This window comes from Leptodactylus fuscus, chromosome 4 (assembly GCF_031893055.1).
Source record: "Leptodactylus fuscus isolate aLepFus1 chromosome 4, aLepFus1.hap2, whole genome shotgun sequence".
Classification (NCBI taxonomy): domain Eukaryota; kingdom Metazoa; phylum Chordata; class Amphibia; order Anura; family Leptodactylidae; genus Leptodactylus; species Leptodactylus fuscus.
In genome coordinates, this window is record NC_134268.1 from 165017312 (window position 1) to 165038760 (window position 21449).

The window sequence follows — 21449 nt, forward strand, 5'->3', positions numbered from 1 at the left end:
TTGGTATGTCACAAAATAAAGTAGTTTTAAAATGGCAGGGGGGGGGGGGGCTGTATGGGGCCCCAAAATTCCTGATGGCGGCCCTGTCCGCATACACAGGAGTCAGCATATGAATAAAAATGGACTTATTCAAAATCTACTGAGGCAATTTACATATAAAAGGTATGTGTGAAATAGCCTAACGGCTATGCAAGAATGCGATTAGATAAAAATGACTTCTTCAAATGATAGAGCCCCTTTAAGGAATTTTATCAAGAAAGAGAGACATAGGGGGCAACACGGTGGCTCAGTGGTTAGCACTGCAGCCTTGGAGTCCTGGGTTCGAATCCTGCCAGGAACAACATGTGCAAGAGTTTGTATGTTATTCCCGTGTTTGTGTGGATTTCCTCCCATTCTACAAAGACATACTGATAGAAAAAAAGAAAAAAAAAAAAAAAAAAAGTACATTGTGATCCCTATATGGAGCTCACAATCTCCATTTAAAAAAAAAACAAAAACAAAAAGCCAAAAATCATTCAAGAAGGAAAAAAGCGGTATAATACACAAATAAGGTAGTACCCAGTGGCGTAACTACCGTAGAGGCAGCAGAGGCAGCTGCCACAGGGCCCGGGTTTTTTTTTTTTTTTTTTTTAATAGGCTGTTACGGGCCCTATTCACTTGCCGCTCCTGGCTGGGCCGGGATCGGCAAGTGACACCGCGGGCCCCACAAACACTATCATTATACTCGGGGGTCTTTGTAGACCCCCAAGTATAATGATCGGTGGACTGGGAACCTAAAAAAATACTGTTACTTACCTCTCCACGATCCTGCCAGGCCTCCGTCATTCGTGTCTGACGTCACATGACCCGGGCCTGCTTCCCGGGGCATGTGGCGTCTGACGTCATTAAAGCAGGACAAGAGCGGCCACCGACAGCCTAGGAGCCGGGGGACAGGTAAGCAACTGTTTCTGTTTTTTTAATGTTTTTATTCCCCTGGGGCTCCGATTATTATACTCTGGGGTCTGAAAATACCCCAGAGTATAATAATTGTTTATGGATGTCCACAGTGGGACATTAGTGGGGATAATACTGTGTGCAGGGGCCACTATGGGGGATAATACTGTGTGCAGGGGCCAGTAAGGGACAAAATACTGTGTGCAGGGGCCACTATGGAGCATAATACTGTGTGTAGGGGCCACTATGGGGGGATAATACTGTGTGCAGGGGCCACTATGGGGTATAATACTGTGTGCAGGGACCACTATGGGGGATAATACTGTGTGCAGGGGCCAGTAAGGGACAAAATACTGTGTGCAGGGGCCACTATGGAGCATAATACTGTGTGTAGGGGCCACTATGGAGGATAATACTGTGTGCAGGGGCCACTATGGGGGATAACACTGTGTGCAGGGGCCACTATGGGGGATAATACTGTGTGCAGGGGACACTAATGGACATAATACTGTGTGCAGGGCTTACTACGGGACATAATCGAGTGCGGTGGAGGGGGTCGGTCAAGGTCTTCAGCGTCGGTTTGGGTGGGGGGGTGGGGGGCCCCCCCCATGTTAAAATTTCGCCACAGGGCCCCGCCATTCCTAGTTACGCCACTGGCAGTACCGATTAACAAGAACCTAAAAAAACGAGTCACAAAGGAACAACAACTAATGACAAAACAAGGTATGACAGGACAGGAAAACATAAGGGCAAAAAAAATAAGGAAGAACATCCACAGCGGAGGGGGAGGTGCAGATATAATCACATCAGAGGGGATGAATAGCCCAAAAAGCATCCCACAGTTCCAAAACAACGTGGAACTTCTCCTCTTCATTATTGAGCAAAGCTGTCAAGTGCTCTAGTGATTGCGCATCCCTTATCCCAGAGTACATCTCCTCAAGTGCCAGAGGAGCAGGCTGCTGCCAATGCTTGGCTTTCAAGCACCTAGCAGAAGTGAGAAGTAAAAAAGGGCACAGGGCTTACTTACGCAGTCTAATGGGGAGGTGAAGGAGGGAGATTAAGATAGATAGATCCTGGAAGACAAGGGGAGACTAACCCACAGTACCCGTTCGAAAAGGCCCCGGACCTGGCACCAATAAGGCTGGAGAAAAGAACAAGTCCAAAAAACATGGAAAATATTCACAGGATGGGTACCACAATGCCAGCAACAATCCGGGACAGACCTGTCAAAAGAGTGGAGGAGAGGCGGCGTGTGGTACCAGTTCATCAACATCTTATGAAAATTTTCTTTATTAACAACACATCCTGAAGTCTTATGCTGCCCCAAATAGGACTCCCAACATGACATATGGGAATGTTTAGGCAAAACATCAGGGGCAGGATCCGAGCGGAAGCGATATATATCCAAGATCAACCCCTGCGACAATGCTATTTTTATTTCTACAATGCTGGAGAACAACTCTCATCCCATGTACGAGATCGTGATAGCACTGGGCAATACTGTCAGTGACCGACTGCTTCACCCCAAGTGTGAGAAGGAGCGCTATCGAAGATCCTTCCTCCCAACCGTGGTCAGGCTGTATAAGGAACACCAGGCTAAGCGGAGATCACTCCGCACAGAGAACTAAATGATCCTCAAGTCTTTCTTTTTAGTTGCTATGACTCCTAGTATCTTTTCTTGTATATTACTGTATTATCCATGCTGCTGTAACACACTGAACTCGCCCATGGTGGGAGAATTAAAGGATTATCTTATCTTATTTTCAGTGACAATTCTTATTTACATGGTGCCTATGACCTTTGGCCAGGAAACAATAGTATTATATCACAAAGGAGAAGAAAAAAAAATCTCTCAGACACTCTGGATACTTCAGGAAACATATTTTTCCATTACTACAATGTAATAGATATATAATAATGGCACTAAAAAGCAAGTCCAAAACCTACAGATGTAAAGTGTATCTTAATAAAAATGATATTTTTAGTCTCTAAAGGCCAGGCAGTACAATATGTGGAATGTGCTGGTTTAAGAACTCTAAAGATTAGAGATGAGCGAACACTAAAATGTTCGAGGTTCGAAATTCGATTCGAACAGCCGCTCAATGTTCGTGTGTTCGAACGGGTTTCGAACCCCATTATAGTCTATGGGGAACAGATACTCGTTAAGGGGGAAACCCAAATCCGTGTCTGGAGGGTCACCAAGTCCACTATGACACCCCAGGAAATGATGCCAACACCTCTGGAATGACACTGGGACAGCAGGGGAAGCATGTCTGGGGGCATCTAACACACCAAAGACCCTCTATTACCCCAACATCACAGCCTAACAACTACACACTTTACACACTCAATACCACCTCTCTGACAGTAGGAAAACACCTTGAAACATGTGTATTTGGCACTTGCAGTGAGGAGAGCTTGTCACCAGCAGTGAATTTGGCCCTTGTAGTAAGTTGAGGTTGGCACCAACATTTGTTTTGAAAATCAGGGTGGATTGAGCCTCTAACCAGCAGAGTTTGGGCAAATTCATGGTGGAGGGAGCCTCTAAAAACCCCAGTTTGGACCAATTCATGGTGGAGGGAGCCTCTAACCAGCCCAGTTTGGGCAAATTCATGGTGGAGGGAGCCTCTAAAAAACCCAGTTTGGACCAATTCATGGTGGAGGGAGCCTCTAACCAGCCCAGTTTGGGCAAATTCATGGTGGAGGGAGCCTCTAACCAGCCCAGTTTGGACCAATTAATGGTGGAGGGAGCCTCTAACCAGCCCAGTTTGGACCAATTAATGGTGGAGGGAGCCTCTAACCACCCCAGTTTGGACCAATTCATGGTGGAGGGAGCCTCTAACCAGCCCAGTTTGGGCAAATTCATGGTGGAGGGAGCCTCTAACCAGCCCAGTTTGGACCAATTAATGGTGGAGGGAGCCTCTAACCACCCCAGTTTGGACCAATTCATGGTGGAGGGAGCCTCTAAACAGCCAAGTTTGGACCAATTCATGGTGAAGGGAGCCTCTAAAAACCCGTTTGGACCAATTCATGGTGGAGGGAGCCTCTAACCAGCCCAGTTTGGGCAAATTCATGGTGGAGGGAGCCTCTAAACAGCCCAGTTTGGGCAAATTCATGGTGGAGGGAGCCTCTAACCAGCCCAGTTTGGACCAATTAATGGTGGAGGGAGCCTCTAACCACCCCAGTTTGGACCAATTCATGGTGGAGGGAGCCTCTAAACAGCCAAGTTTGGACCAATTCATGGTGAAGGGAGCCTCTAAAAACCCGTTTGGACCAATTCATGGTGGAGGGAGCCTCTAACCAGCCCAGTTTGGGCAAATTCATGGTGGAGGGAGCCTCTAAACAGCCCAGTTTGGGCAAATTCATGGTGGAGGGAGCCTCTAACCAGCCCAGTTTGGACCAATTAATGGTGGAGGGAGCCTCTAACCAGCCCAGTTTGGACCAATTCATGGTGGAGGGAGCCTCTAAACAGCCAAGTTTTGGGAAATTCATGGTGGAGGGAGCCTCTAACCAGCCCAGTTTGGACCAATTCATGGTGGAGGGAGCCTCTAAAAAACCCAGTTTGGACCAATTCATGGTGGAGGGAGCCTCTAAACAGCCCAGTTTGGGCAAATTCATGGTGGAGGGAGCCTCTAACCAGCCCAGTTTGGACCAATTAATGGTGGAGGGAGCCTCTAAACAGCCCAGTTTGGGCAAATTCATGGTGGAGGGAGCCTCTAACCAGCCCAGTTTGGACCAATTAATGGTGGAGGGAGCCTCTAACCAGCCCAGTTTGGACCAATTCATGGTGGAGGGAGCCTCTAAACAGCCAAGTTTTGGGAAATTCATGGTGGAGGGAGCCTCTAACCAGCCCAGTTTGGACCAATTCATGGTGGAGGGAGCCTCTAAAAAACCCAGTTTGGACCAATTCATGGTGGAGGGAGCCTCTAAACAGCCCAGTTTGGGCAAATTCATGGTGGAGGGAGCCTCTAACCAGCCCAGTTTGGACCAATTAATGGTGGAGGGAGCCTCTAAACAGCCCAGTTTGGGCAAATTCATGGTGGAGGGAGCCTCTAAACAGCCCAGTTTGGGCAAATTCATGGTGGAGGGAGCCTCTAACCAGCCCAGTTTGGACCAATTAATGGTGGAGGGAGCCTCTAAACAGCCCAGTTTGGGCAAATTCATGGTGGAGGGAGCCTCTAACCAGCCCAGTTTGGGCAAATTCATGGTGGAGGGAGCCTCTAACCAGCCCAGTTTGGACCAATTAATGGTGGAGGGAGCCTCTAACCAGCCCAGTTTGGACCAATTCATGGTGGAGGGAGCCTCTAAACAGCCAAGTTTTGGGAAATTCATGGTGGAGGGAGCCTCTAACCAGCCCAGTTTGGACCAATTCATGGTGGAGGGAGCCTCTAAAAAACCCAGTTTGGACCAATTCATGGTGGAGGGAGCCTCTAAACAGCCCAGTTTGGGCAAATTCATGGTGGAGGGAGCCTCTAACCAGCCCAGTTTGGACCAATTAATGGTGGAGGGAGCCTCTAAACAGCCCAGTTTGGGCAAATTCATGGTGGAGGGAGCCTCTAACCAGCCCAGTTTGGACCAATTCATGGTGGAGGGAGCCTCTAACCAGCCCAGTTTGGGCAAATTCATGGTGGAGGGAGCCTCTAACCAGCCCAGTTTGGACCAATTAATGGTGGAGGGAGCCTCTAACCAGCCCAGTTTGGACCAATTCATGGTGGAGGGAGCCTCTAACCAGCCCAGTTTGGACCAATTAATGGTGGAGGGAGCCTCTAAACAGCCAAGTTTTGGGAAATTCATGGTGGAGGGAGCCTCTAACCAGCCCAGTTTGGACCAATTCATGGTGGAGGGAGCCTCTAAAAAACCCAGTTTGGACCAATTCATGGTGGAGGGAGCCTCTAAACAGCCCAGTTTGGGCAAATTCATGGTGGAGGGAGCCTCTAACCAGCCCAGTTTGGACCAATTAATGGTGGAGGGAGCCTCTAAACAGCCCAGTTTGGGCAAATTCATGGTGGAGGGAGCCTCTAAACAGCCAAGTTTTGGGAAATTCATGGTGGAGGGAGCCTCTAACCAGCCCAGTTTGGACCAATTCATGGTGGAGGGAGCCTCTAAACAGCCCAGTTTGGGCAAATTCATGGTGGAGGGAGCCTCTAAAAAACCCAGTTTGGACCAATTCATGGTGGAGGGAGCCTCTAATTAGCCCAGTTTGGACCAATTAATTGTGGAGGGAGCCTCTAACCAGCCCAGTTTGGACCAATTAATGGTGGAGGGAGCCTCTAACCAGCCCAGTTTGGACCAATTCATGGTGGAGGGAGCCTCTAAAAAACCCAGTTTGGACCAATTCATGGTGGAGGGAGCCTCTAATTAGCCCAGTTTGGACCAATTAATTGTGGAGGGAGCCTCTAACCAGCCCAGTTTGGACCAATTAATGGTGGAGGGAGCCTCTAACCAGCCCAGTTTGGACCAATTCATGGTGGAGGGAGCCTCTAAACAGCCCAGTTTGGGCAAATTCATGGTGGAAGGAGCCTCTAACCAGCAGAGTTGTGGGAAAGCAGGGTGGAGGGAGCCTCTAACCAGCAGAGTTGGTGGAAATCAGGGTGGAGGGAGCCTCTAACCAGCAGAGTTGGGGGAAATCATGTTGGAGGGAGCCTAGTATTAGCAGAATTGTGCAACGCTTATGGTGGATGAGTATGAGGATGCGGAGGAATTGGAGAGGTTGAGTACAGACATGGAGTTTCATGTTGGGGTGCTTTACACAGGTGGGCACAAAAATGACGGCTCTACCCAGTGGTGGTTCATTTTTATCAAAGTGAGCCGGTCGGCACTCTCAGCTGACAGACGGGTGCGCTTGTCAGTGATGATGCCACCGGCTGCACTGAACACCCTCTCAGATAGGACGCTGGCGGCAGGACAGGACAGCACCTCCAAGGCATATAGGGCAAGTTCAAGCCACAGGTCCAACTTCGACACCCAATACGTGTAGGGCGCAGAGGGGTCGGAGAGGACAGGGCTGTGGTCGGAAAGGTATTCCCGCAACATGCGCCTATACTTCTCACGCCTGGTGACACTAGGACCCTCCGTGGCGGCACTTTGGCGAGGGGGTGCCATCAAGGTGTCCCAGACCTTAGACAGTGTGCCCCTCGTTTGTGTGGACCGGTGAGAACTTGGTTGCCTACTGGAGGAACTGCCCTCCCTGCCGCCACTGTCACATGCTGGAAACATCTCCATCATATTCTGCACCAATTGCCTGTGGCAAGCATTGATGCGATTGGCCCTCCCCTCTACCGGAATAAAAGACGAGATGTTGTTTTTATACCGGGGGTCAAGGATAGCAAAGATCCAGTACTGGTTGTCCTCCATGATTTTGACAATACGCTTGTCGGTTGTAAAGCACCCCAACATGAACTCAGCCATGTCTGCCACAGTGTTAGTTGGCATGACTCCTCTGGCCCCACCGGAAAGTTCAATCTCCATTTCCTCCTCATCCTCCATGTCTACCCATCCGCGCTGCAACAATGGGACGATTCGAAGTTGCCCGGAAGCCTCCTGTATCACCATCACATCATCGGACAACTCTTCTTCCTCCTCCTCCTCCTCCTCCTCCTCCTCCATTAAACGCAGTGAAGCGGACAGATGTGTGGACCTACTCTCCAGCTGTGACGGATCGGATGCTATCCCTAACTCCTCTGTGTGATCTGAGTTATCCCTGATGTCAATCAGGGATTCTCTCAGAACACACAAGAGCGGGATTGTAAGGCTCACCATCGCATCCTCAGAGCTCACCCTCCTTGTGGACTCCTCAAAGACCCGTAGGATGTCACAAAGGTCTCTCATCCATGGCCACTCATGGATGTGAAACTGAGGCAGCTGACTTTGTGGCACCCTAGGGTTTTGTAGCTGGTATTCCATCAAAGGTCTCTGCTGCTCAACCACTCTATTCAACATCTGAAACGTTGAGTTCCAGCGTGTGGGGACGTCGCACAAAAGCCGGTGTTGTGGCACATGCAGGCGTTGCTGGAGAGATTTTAAGCTAGCAGCGGCTACTGTCGACTTGCGAAAGTGGGCGCACATGCGCCGCACTTTCACCAGTAGCTCTGGAACATTGGGGTAGCTCTTTAGGAAACGTTGCACCACTAGGTTGAAGACGTGGGCCAGGCATGGAACATGTTGGAGTCCGGCAAGCTCCAGAGCTGCTACCAGGTTCCGGCCGTTATCACAAACGACCATGCCTGGGCCCAGGTGCAGCGGCTCAAACCATATTGCCGTCTCATCGAGGAGGGCATCCCTCACCTCGGAGGCAGTGTGCTGTCTGTCCCCCAAGCTGATCAGCTTCAGCACAGCCTGCTGACGTCTACCAACGCCAGTGCTGCAACGTTTCCAACTCGTAGCTGGGGTCAATCTAACAGCGGAGGAGGAGGCGGTGGCGGAGGAGGAGGCGGTGGCGGAGGAGGAGGCGGTAGAGGAGGAGGAGGAGGGGGGTGTTCTTCTCGTGTCCCTGCCAGGAATGTTAGGCGGGGAGACGAGGTACACCGGGCCAGTTTGGGAAGCAGTCCCAGCCTCAACTACATTCACCCAGTGTGCCGTCAGTGAAATGTAGCGTCCCTGTCCGCATGCACTTGTCCACGCGTCGGTGGTCAAGTGGACCTTTGTGCAAAGCGCGGAACTAAGGGCCCGCCTGATGTTGAGTGACACGTGCTGGTGCAAGGCGGGGACGGCACACCGGGAGAAGTAGTGACGGCTAGGGACGGCATAGCGAGGTGCCGCAGTTGCCATCAGGTCCAGGAAGGCGGGAGTTTCAACAAGCCGGAACGCCAACATCTCCTGGGCCAGCAGTTTAGCGATGTTGGCGTTCAAGGCTTGCGCGTGTGGGTGGTTAGCAGTGTATTTCTGCCGCCGCTCCAATGTCTGAGAGATGGTGGGTTGTTGTAAAGAAACGCCTGATGGTGCCTTTGATGGTGCAGGAGAAGGAGATAAGACAGGACCAGGGGAGGATGAGGTAGAAGTCAACAAAGTGGCGGAGGCAGATGAAGTGGTGTCCTGGCTCGTCCTCTGGAGTGCATCGCCAGCACAGTCAGCAGTGGCAGTGGCAGAGGCAGAGGCAGTGGCAGTGGCGTGAACGGCAGGCGGCCTTTGTCCTGCCGTTGCTGCCTGCCACTGATTCCAGTGCTTGGATTCCAAATGACGGCGCATTGAAGTGGTGGACAGGTTGCTCTTCTCAGAGCCCCTAATCAATTTCGAGAGGCAAATTGTGCAGACAACACTATATCTGTCCTCGGCGCATTCCTTGAAAAAACTCCACACCTTCGAGAAACGTGCCCTCGAGGTGGGAGTTTTTCGGGGCTGGGTACGAACTGGAACATCTTGGGAGATTCCGGGTGTGGCCTGGCTTCGCCTAAGCTGCTGACCTCTGCCTCTGCCTCTAGCTACCCTTTTTGGTGCTGCACCTGCCTCAACATCCACACTACTTTCCCCGCTTGACATCCCCCCTGTCCAGGTCGGGTCAGTGTCCTCATCATCCACCACTTCCTCTTCCAACTCCTGTCTCATCTCCTCCTCCCGCACAATGCGCCAGTCAACTGGATGCCCTGACGGCAACTGCGTCACATCATCGTCGATGAGGGTGGGTTGCTGGTCATCCACCACCAAATCGAACGGAGATGGAGGAGACTCTAGTGTTTGAGCATCTGGACACAGATGCTCCTCTGTTAGGTTCGTGGAATCGTGACGTGGAGAGGCAGGTTGAGGGACAATGAAAGGAGCGGAGAACAGCTCTGGGGAGCAGGGACAGTTTGGGTTATTGTTCTGTAAAGCTTCGGAATTTTGGGAGGAAGGAAGACAAGACTGTTGGGTAATAGGAGGAGAGGAGGCAGAGTCTGACTGGCTGCTGGACAATGTGCTGTAAGCGTTCTCTGACAGCCATTGCAAGACCTGTTCCTGGTTCTCGGGCCTACTAAGGTTTGTACCCTGCAGTTTAGTTAATGTGGCAAGCAACCCTGGCACTGTGGAGTGGCGCAATGCTTGCTGCCCCACAGGAGTAGGCACGGGATGCCCTGTGGCTTCACTGCTACCTTGCTCCCCAGAACCATTCCCCCGACCTCGCCCACGGCCTCGTCCACGTCCCTTTCCGGGAGCCTTGCGCATTTTGAATTCCTAGTTAGAAATTGGCACTGTATACCAGTAGTAAAAATTGTGGGTGCACGTAACCCCAATATATTCTTTGAATTCCCAGTCAGACACTGGCACTATATGGCAGTAGCAAGAAATGAGGGTATTTGTATTCCCAATATATTCTTTGAATTCCCAGTCAGACAATGGCACTGTATACCAGTAGTAAAAATTGTGGGTGCACGTAACCCCAATATATTCTTTGAATTCCCAGTCAGACACTGGCACTATATGGCAGTAGCAAGAAATGAGGGTATTTGTATTCCCAATATATTCTTTGAATTCCCAGTCAGACAATGGCACTGTATACCAGTAGTAAAAATTGTGGGTGCACGTAACCCCAATATATTCTTTGAATTCCCAGTCAGACACTGGCACTATATGGCAGTAGCAAGAAATGAGGGTATTTGTATTCCCAATATATTCTTTGAATTCCCAGTCAGACAATGGCACTGTATACCAGTAGTAAAAATTGTGGGTGCACGTAACCCCAATATATTCTTTGAATTCCCAGTCAGACACTGGCACTATATGGCAGTAGCAAGAAATGAGGGTATTTGTATTCCCAATATATTCTTTGAATTCCCAGTCAGACAATGGCACTGTATACCAGTAGTAAAAATTGTGGGTGCACGTAACCCCAATATATTCTTTGAATTCCCAGTCAGACACTGGCACTATATGGCAGTAGCAAGAAATGAGGGTATTTGTATTCCCAATATATTCTTTGAATTCCCAGTCAGACAATGGCACTGTATACCAGTAGTAAAAATTGTGGGTGCACGTAACCCCAATATATTCTTTGAATTCCCAGTCAGACACTGGCACTATATGGCAGTAGCAAGAAATGAGGGTATTTGTATTCCCAATATATTCTTTGAATTCCCAGTCAGACAATGGCACTGTATACCAGTAGTAAAAATTGTGGGTGCACGTAACCCCAATATATTCTTTGAATTCCCAGTCAGACACTGGCACTATATGGCAGTAGCAAGAAATGAGGGTATTTGTATTCCCAATATATTCTTTGAATTCCCAGTCAGACAATGGCACTGTATACCAGTAGTAAAAATTGTGGGTGCACGTAACCCCAATATATTCTTTGAATTACCAGTCAGAAACTGGCACTATATGGCAGTAGCAAGAAATGAGGGTATTTGTATTCCCAATATACTCTTTGAATTCCCAGTCAGACAATGGCACTGTATACCAGTAGTAAAAATTGTGGGTGCACGTAACCCCAATATATTCTTTGAATTACCAGTCAGAAACTGGCACTATATGGCAGTAGCAAGAAATGAGGGTATTTGTATTCCCAATATATTCTTTGAATTCCCAGTCAGACAATGGCACTGTATACCAGTAGTAAAAATTGTGGGTGTATATAGCCCCAATTCTATTGCTAGGGGACTTGCAGGGTATTTCTGGGGTGAAGGTGGGGGGGCACACCGTTGGAACGGGTATCGGGGTATATATCGGGTATACGGGAATACACTGACAGTGTATTCCATTCAGGATCCTGGGAAAGCTGGGTTGCGGCGATTGAGCCCGTCAGTGCCACGTTACACTGACAAGCTTCTCCCTGGAATTTAGCTCTTACAAGAGCTGTTGGTTGTCTTCTCCTTCCTATCCTAGCCTGTCCCTGCCTACCCAGAATCTAAGCCCTAGCTAGCTGGACGGAAACCTCCGTCCTCGGTGAATTGCAAGCTCAGAATGACGCGAAGCTGGGCGTCGCTGTTCTTTTAAATTAGAGGTCACATGTTTTCGGCAGCCAATGGGTTTTGCCTACTTTTTTCAACGTCACCGGTGTCGTAGTTCCTGTCCCACCTACCCTGCGCTGTTATTGGAGCAAAAAAGGCGCCAGGGAAGGTGGGAGGGGAATCGAGTAATGGCGCACTTTACCACGCGGTGTTCGATTCGATTCGAACATGCCGAACAGCCTAATATCCGATCGAACATGAGTTCGATAGAACACTGTTCGCTCATCTCTACTAAAGATGTATTTTTATAGGTTATACAAGAGTCCTTGATTTACTTTATGGCATCTCCCTCAAAAGCTCACAAAAACGTTGAGGATTCTTTAGATATTTTTTTTATTTTATAATGCATTCCTTTTTACCTAATAGCTTTCTTCTGTAGTTGATACTGAAACATGATTTGGCCCTGATATGGGAAAACTTTTACAATTAGAGGTGATCTGGGTCTTGTTAAAACTCAACAGCATTATCTTGCAATGTATTGTATGAGTGATCAGACCCTCTAGGGTTCAAGGTCGCTAGGGGGTCTAGAAAGAAGATATATATATATATATATATATATATATATATATATATATATATATATATATATATATAATCTATCTTCTTTCTAGACCCCCTAGCGACCTTGAACCCTAGAGGGTCTGATCACTCATACAATACACCAATATATATCTCTATCTATCTATCTATCTATCTATCTATCTATCTATCTATCTATCTATCTATCTACCTACTTATCCCCCTTTCCCTAGATCACATTAAAAAAAAACACAGCACAAAGACTTTAGGTATCACCGTGCTCAAAAATGAAGTATTAAAATATTTATCCCATACGGCGAATGCTGTAGTAAGGAAAATAATTGAAATGGCTGTTTTTTCCTTACTTTGACTCCTAAAAAATTTAAAAAGATCAAAACATAAGATAAGATAATCCTTTAATAGTCCCACATTGGGGAAATTTCAGCATGTTACAGCAGCATAGATAATACAGATACAGGATAATACAGAGTAATATATTACAGACGTAGACACAGATAAGCTGAGAAGAGAAGATATACTAGGAGTCCATGGCAGCTAAGGAAAAACAGAAGAGAAAGAGGAAGACCTCATGGTCATCCTCATAATCATTAGTTCTCTGTGCGGAGAGCTCTTCGTTTGGTCTGATGTAGATTATACAGCCTGGTCGCAGTTGGAAGGAAGGACCTGCGATAGCGCTCCTTCTCACACTTGGGGTGAAGCAGACGGTCGCTTACAGTGCTGCCAAGTCCCATCAGGGTCCCATACATGGGGTGGAATTTGTTCTCCTGCATGGAGGTCACCACAGACAGTATCCTTCTGTCACCCACCACCTGTACTGGGTCCAAGGGGCTCCCCAGGACAGAGCTGGCCCTCCTGATCAGCCTGTCAAGTCTATTTCTGTCCCTGGTTGATATACTGCTTCCCCAGCAGGCCACACCGAAAAAGATGGCTGAGGCAACCACAGAGTTGAAGAAGGCCCTAAGAAGTGTCCCCCGGACTCCGAAGGCCCTCAGCCTCCTGAGCAGGTAGAGTCTGCTGTGGCCCTTTCTGTGCAGCGCCTCCAGGTGATCAGCCCAGTCTAGTTTATTATTGAGGAGCACGCCCAGGTACTTATAGGTCCTAACTATCTCAATACATGTTCCTTGGATCTCCACCGGGTTCGGAGCACCTCTCCGTTTACTAAAGTCCACCACCATCTCCTTGGTCTTCCCAGCATTAATCCTGAGCTGGTTCTGCTGGCACCATTCAACAAAATCCCGGTTTAAATCTCTGTATTCCCTATCGTCGCCATCAGTGATAAGGCCGACTATAGCAGAGTCATCGGAGTACTTCTGTAAGTAACAGCTGGATGAGTTGTGCCTGAAGTCAGCAGTGTACAGTGTGAAGAGGAATGGGGCAAGAACTGTACCTTGTGGTGCCCCCGTACTACAGATCACAGTGTCAGACACACAGTCCTGGGCTCTCACATACTGAGGGCGGTTTGTCAGGTAGTCTAGGATCCAGTTGGACAGGTGATGGTCCACACCACCAAGGTCCAGCTTCTCCCTCAGTAGCTCTGGCTGAATGGTGTTGAACGCACTGGAGAAATCAAAGAACATTATTCTCACAGTGTTCCCGGGTTTCTCCAGGTGAGAGAGAGCTCTATGAAGAAGGTGGATGATGGCATCATCTACCCCAATGCCTGGCCGGTAGGCAAACTGGAGGGGGTCCAGAGCGGAGCTCACTAGGGGGCGTAGGTGTGTCAGGACCAGTCTCTCTAAGACCTTCATCAGGTGTGATGTCAGTGCTACAGGTCGGTAGTCATTGTAGCCCATCGGGTTGGGTTTCTTTGGGACTGGTACCCTCCTCAAAATGGTATAAATAACAATGACCTCATGTTCTTCAGAAAAAGACACCATACATGAAAATATTACGGGTGTCACAATATTTAAAGGGGTTGTCTCATCTCAAGGATCCTATCTATACTGGTAGCTTATGTAAATTGAGACTTTTCCTAAATATGTTGCTTTAGAAATGCTGGTTTGTTTGCCTGCTATGTGAACTTATTCCTCCCATTTTTTCACACATCGTTGCTATAACCATGGACCTGTGAGATAGTACAAGTGCTATCTGCCATCTCTATGTAAACACAAAGATAACACTGAGTCCATTCTGTACAAGCATGTGCATATTATCTGATCTGCATAAGTATTGTGATACCTCATAGTATCCTTCAGAAAGAAGGAGGGAGAGGGAGGAGAAATACAGGAAGTGAGAAGAGACAGCATGCAAACTGCTGAAACAAGGAGAAACCCCTGTAATTTTTTTTAAGAAAACATTATAAATACTATATAAATTTGGTATTGCGGTGATCATACTGACCAAGAGCTTGTCATTTTTACCACATAGGGAATGATGTAAAAATTAAATCCCTAAGAACTTGGCGCAAATTAGTCCCGTCCCCCCACCCCCACCCCACACACACACACAATTTCACCTCATTCTGAACTTTTTTCCAGCTTGCCAGTATATTGCACAGGATACTGAATAGTGCCAATAAAAAGAACAATTAATTTGGCAAACAATAAGACATCCTGTGACTCTGAAATTAAAAATGAGAAAATTATAACACTTGGAATGTGGGAAGGGAATAACTGAAATGCAAAAGTGAAAATGGACTCTGTCCCGAATGGGGTAAATATTTTAATTATAGTATCCAAAAGTGTAAAGCTTACATACTCTACACTTAGGGGGTGTTCACACTACTGTTAGTAGTGTCCGTTGCTAGCATCAGTAAAAAAATATTAACAACTGACACTAACAGAACAGTCATAAATCTGTTAAAAATCCTATTAATTTAAATCAGATTTTATCAGTTTTTCATTGTCCGTTCTGTTCATCTCCATTTTTTCCCGCGTAGATAATGCACGGTGCAGAACTTGTGTCCATTCAAAATAACGGACTTACTTCATTAGCTGCAGTGAAAGTTTTATTGTTGCAATATAACAAATTTGCATAATTGTCCGCCAACGTACTAGAACGTTATCCACAATAAATTATGTAGAGTCGGGTGGCAACATTTCAGTTGCCAGAGCAACCTTTCTCAAGCCCATTCTGTAATGTGGAGGAGATGTTGCGGTGGAGCCATGTACGCTGGGGTGCATGCGCCCTCTCTTCAGGAGTATTGTGAGAGTATTGGCTTGAGAACGGTTGCTCTGCAACTGAAATGTCGCCATTTGAAAATGCACGTATCACATTGAAATGAATGGGATCTGCTTTGTATGCGCTCATTCTGAACGTGTTTTACGTTCAGAATCAGCTCAGCGTATACTTAGTGTGAATGCACCCTTAGTGTTTTCCAACCTTATATTGATGATCTGTCTTTAGAGCTGATAATGAATATCATATTGGTGGGGGCACCAGTCACCCCTACCGATTAGCCATTCTCACCAGTCATGGAGTGGCAGAACTATACAGAGTACAAAGCCAGAAGCCGGCGACTCCATACCCTGTGAATAGTTGCGACACGTTCTTGTAACACAGCATCTATTAATTTAATAGGAGATGACTTGCAGTACCCTGGCATGGCCACTAAATCTGAACAGTCATCTACTTCCAAATCTATACACTGTATAGTTCTGGTGTTATGGATAGGTTATCAATATCTTAAGATTGGAAAACCCTTTAAGAAATGGAAGATATATTTATATAATCTAACAAGAACATGTGATATCTTATTTTTACCTGTGCCAAGGTAACTTGGAGGACATCACTACTGGCCTCAAATTTCAGAGACGGCTGTCATTTCTATAAGGTGATGACAAGAGGTTTCAGAGAGGTAACTAGAGCCCAATACAGAGCCATTGAGTAAAATTGTGATATCATCACTGGGCACGTGAACAAGAATGCTTTCAGAAAACTGAGGAGTACTCTCGGAGGCCATGTTATCTTGTATACACAGATGAACAGGCCTCAAACTGTAGCTAGCAATGGTCAATACATGGTAGCCCTTAAGCTGCTGCTTCACTGAACATCCAAAATTTCAATGCCAGTCTACCAGCTTATTTAAACCTGCTGCCGACTCACCATTTTACTACAGAAGATGATGTATTTATGTTATACAAACCCTAAAAGAGAGACTGAACTCTGCAGGGGATGGGTGGGGCAGGACCCTTGATTATTTTAGACATTGTTGGAGGAGGGTACTCAAATTACAGCCCCCACACACTCAATGCCCCACCCTGGCTCTCTTTATTCATGTTTCCCATACTCAGGACTTGACTCTGCTCCCAAGGGGTCAGTCTCCATTCTATGGCATGCAACCTTATTGTGATGTTATTGTCGTTTTATAGATGGTTTCTTGGATTCTGAAAGGTGCTGCGTCACCTACTGCAAAATCTGTAGTCTTTGTTAATGTTATTTTCTAGTTAATAAAAACACTTAAATATGAGACAGAACTTTCCCTTCATCCAATTTCCCTCCTGTTGCAATTAAAGCTAAGAAATCTATAAATACATTTTCCGTGTCCCAGGACATCAGCGGTTATCTCCTATTTGCCACCTCTCTCCTCTCTTCAACCCTCTATTTGTTAAGGCAACTGACAAATATTAAGCTCCACCCTTAAGGCTAAGCCCCACCCCCTCATTCACCAGTGGAAAATCAATTAAAACCAAAACCAGTAGTTCACCCTAAATGCAGCAATGTGCACATTACAATTCTAGATTTTGGGCCTACTTATTCCTTTAGTGGCTGGTCTCTTCTAGGCCTTAATGACCAAACTATTTATATTCAAGAGGCCATGCAAAGGCATCAGCACAGCAAACACCAAAACTAACACTAGCGCTTATTGCTCTGGATTGGTGGGGGCAAAAAATAAAAATCCCAGAAACAGTGCAGCAGGATCTATTAAATGACACCAAGAGCTTGACTAGGGAGAGGTGGTGAAGGGCCACAGTGAACCTGGCCATGGCAAAAACAGATGAAATCGGCTTGTTTTTACTATTACTTTCAGCCACATATATTTAGCAGATGACTCAGTTTTTAATATTGAGCTACAAATGATTATGCACCTAATTCATTGACACAGTGGCGTAACTAGGAATGGCGGGGCCCCGTGGTGAACTTTTGACATGCCCCCCCCCCCCCCCCGAAACAGCACCGACGTCGAAGACCTCGACCCGGCCCCCTCCTCCGCACTCTATTATGTCCCTTAGTGGCCCCTGCACACACTATTATCCCCCATAGTGGCCCTTGCACACAGTATTATGTCCCATAGTGGAACCTGCACACAGTATTATCCCCCATATTGGCCCCTGCACACAGTATTATCCCCCATATTGGCCCCTGCACACAGTATCATCCCCAATAGTGTCCCCCGCACACAGTATTATTGCCCACTGTGGACACCCATAAACAATTATTATACTCTGGGATCTTTTTAGACCCCAGAGTATAATAATCGGAGACCCGGGGGAATAAAAACATAAAAAATTAGTGTTTCTTACCTGTCCCCGGCTCCTACGTTGTCTTCTCCACTGGTGTCCTTCTGAAATGACGTCAGACGTCACATGACCCGGGACGCAGGCCGGGTTCATGTGACGTCAGAAAGGACGTCAGGATGGAGGCCTGGCAGGATCGTGGAAAGGTAAGTAACAGGTTTTTTTTTAATGTTTATTACCTCTCCCGGTCCGCCGATCATTATACTCGGGGGTCTGCAAAGACCCTCGAGTATAATGATAGTATATGTGGGGCCCGCGGTGTCACTTACTGATCCCGGACCAGCCAGGATCGGCAAGTGAATAGGGCCCGTTACGGCCTATTAAAAAAAAAAAAAAAAAACGCAGCGGTAGCGGCTGTCACCGGGCCTCCTAATGGCCTGGGCCCTGTGGCAGCCGCCTCCGCTTCCTCTACGATAGTTACGCCCCTGCATTGACAGAAATACACAGTAGTAGCTGCAGCAGATTTGAGCTATATTTTACACCAAGCCCTATCTCCAACATTGCCCAATCATATAGGGTCCACTATGGGACATAGCACAGCGGGCAGGGGCCGCTATGGGATATTATTCTGTATAATAGTGTGCTTTAACACAAAAAAAGCAGGCCTTTTTTTGTGTGCAAAAACACATCATGTGAATACAGGTTTGCATCGAATTAAAGGGATTCTACCATTAAAATCTAATTTTTTCTAGATAACACGTAGGAATAGCCTTAAGAAAGGCTTTGTGTAAGCGGCCATTTTTCTTGTGACCAAGGGCATGCGCAGTCAGCTCTGCCCGAGGCCTAGAAGTTTGACCCCACTGCCGGAAGAAGATGCGTGAAGAGGCCATTCCTGAAGAAGATGGAGGCGGCGCTGGAGATTTCTCTCGCCGCATTGGGGATGCCTCCAGTACTGTTTGAGCGCTGGGGACCGCCCCCCAGTGCTGCAAGAGAACTCATTTGCATACCGACGAAAACCGGGATTTCTACCGAACGGCAGCGCGGCGAAGACATCTAAAGGTAGGAGAAAAATAGCCTTTCTTAAGCCTATTCCTACGGGTGATTGACAAAAAAATTCGATTTTAATGGTAGAATCCCTTTAAAAGTTCCAGTGGTCTAAGGATATATCTGCATCCAGATACACAGTGTGTTACCACCATAAGGATGCTGCTATACTGTGCTCCTGGACACATACATTTACCACTGACTGATGGCTGAACACGCACTGTCATTCCTTCTAATGGAAAAATACAAAAGCATCCCAGGAAATAGCAGTAAGCGCATGTGTCCTGAAGCATCTGATGACAGCACTTCTGTGTTATGGTATTAACAGCACTTCTGTGTTATCAGCACACCAAACAAAAATGGTTGTCTACCAATGGTCTATGGGGTCCACAGGTAACTGCTGCTTTAGCAGACAGGCTTTCAGTCATTCGGGTCCCCGACAGACCCGAACAATGGAGAACCCAGCACTAGCATGAAGCTAGCCTTACACTGTACCAGATTTATCAAAGTGTCTGATATTAAAGCTTAACAGGTCATGTCCACTGCAGGATGTTCTCTGGCACAATCCAGCAGAAATTGGCAGGTTCCACAATTCCTGAACAGCAGATTACAACCCTTGCATTGCTGAGATCCTTAGCTTTCATATGCTACCGAGATAACAGTTCTAGCTATTAAAAAAAAAAAAAAAAAAAAAAAAAATGATAATCACTAGTTAAATGCATTGTTGGGAATTTGAGCTATGTGACGCCAGAACCACTGTACTAGGTAGTATGAAACCAAAGAAACAGCCACTTGGCAATTGCTCCATCTAAATACAATACACAGTGGGGTGATTTACTATTGTTGCCATGCCAGATTTCTGGCTCAAAAGTGTCTCGTCTATTTTTAGACCTGGTCACCACTTATAGGATAGTGGGTGGAGCAGTGTAAGGCAGGGAGAGCGAGCGAGGAAAACGTAGTACAGTTGAAAAAATTCAAATGTCCATAGAGTTCACCCAGGGGATGGGAAAGGATATGACTGAAGGAAATAAGTATTCTATCTATTTCCTTAATCATCAATACTATTTCGCCCTACACAGAAGTCTAATCCTTTTTTGAAGCTGCCGGCTGTTGCTTCTGTGACCAACTCCTGGGGTAGGCTATTCCACAGATTCACAGTCCTTTGAAGAAGCCTGGTCAGCATATAACCTGAGTTATATGTCAGGGCTCGTTCACATCTGCGCACGGTCTCCGTTCATACAGGTTTCCGTTTCCTGCCCGAAAGTGGGCAGGAGATGGAAACCTGCAGGCATGTTTCAAACCCATTCATTTGAATGGGTTTGAAAAGTGTCCGGCCATGACCGCCGGTGAGAGTTTTTTTTTAACCGGACATGGAGTTGGACATGCAGGACTCTGTGTCCAGTTTAAAAAAACGGTTTTGCCACGGAGAGCATAAAACGCTGACTGGCGCTCACGGCCGGACACTGTCTGACAGGAAACCTAATATGGAGACACAAACGCTGGTGTGAACCCAGCGTCAAATGCATGATATTCCTTGACTGATATAAATTTCACTTCTGCCACACAAGACCTCCTGTGTAGACTCGATAATTCTGGTGCATATGCCGCTAGTGTACACAATATTAACACCAGCACATGATGAGTCAGTCCTAAAATATTTCCCACAGTGTTAAAACGTGTGTTTACACATCAAGAACTGCAGCGATGTAAGCCTAAGTATGTGAGCAAGGCTCTATAGAGGAAAATGAGAAAGAAAAAGGACCATTTATAAAATCTTGAGTATTACAAAATATATCTTTCTGAAGAACTTGTAGTTTTTATGTAAAACTTATCTGGACTAAATATTTCTAAGTGTATAAATGCAGGAAAAATACTGATTTAAAGTCTAATTCACATACAGGTATCAGTGAGCTCCCAACAGCCCAAAGTAGAATAAGAACGGATGTCAGCATGTGCCCATTAGAATCAATGGGTGCGCATGCAGTCTATGGTTTAAGAGATATCAGAAGTCTGTAGAAAGTGGACATATGTATAAGCCCTAAAGGTGGTATACAAAATACTGCTTATGTTGGTAGTGTTATGCATACGGCTGGAAGAAGTACTGTGAATGTCTACGTTTAAGTTTATGCAAAAGAATTACAAACTAAAATATACATAAAAAAACTAAAAAAGTATAAATATAAAACCAAAGATAATATATCAAATAATGAAACATATTGTATGCCAGCTTCAGATAGAAGTGTACTCACTATTTCTGCCAGCAGGAGAACTCCAGGTACGCTCTTGAGGAAGCTCCTGTCATAGGACAAGCTGGTACTGCTGGAGAATGCCTCACTATAGGAGCTGGAGGTGGTGGTCACAGTGTTAGACCTGGGTCTTTCCTCGTCCATGTCTCCTACAGAAATCCAAGCAGAGTTAGGAGATCCCTCACATCTCCCCTTCCCCTTCAGTAATGACTATACAGGGGCTGGACGCTTCCTGCCTAGGAGAATTGTGCCCAGAGCAGTGCACACAATAGAGTATTAGAGCTGCCACCTGACCTCCTCCTTCTCCAGGGGCGGATCTCAGGTGATATGTAAGAGTATGTACAGAAGACATAGAAAAGAGGAAAATGCAC

At 46.8% G+C, this 21449-nt stretch overlaps 1 protein-coding gene across 1 annotated transcript in view; it reads right to left on the reverse strand.

The window, feature by feature from the left end:
* CMTM8 (CKLF like MARVEL transmembrane domain containing 8) overlaps positions 1-21232 on the reverse strand; it is a 49294-nt gene extending 28062 nt beyond the window's left edge. The window contains exon 1 of the mRNA XM_075271322.1: positions 21082-21232. Within this exon, the coding sequence (XP_075127423.1) occupies positions 21082-21222 (141 nt within the window). The 5' untranslated portion in view covers positions 21223-21232. The remainder of the gene's footprint in view (positions 1-21081) is intronic.
* Between the last annotated feature and the right edge of the window lie 217 nt (positions 21233-21449).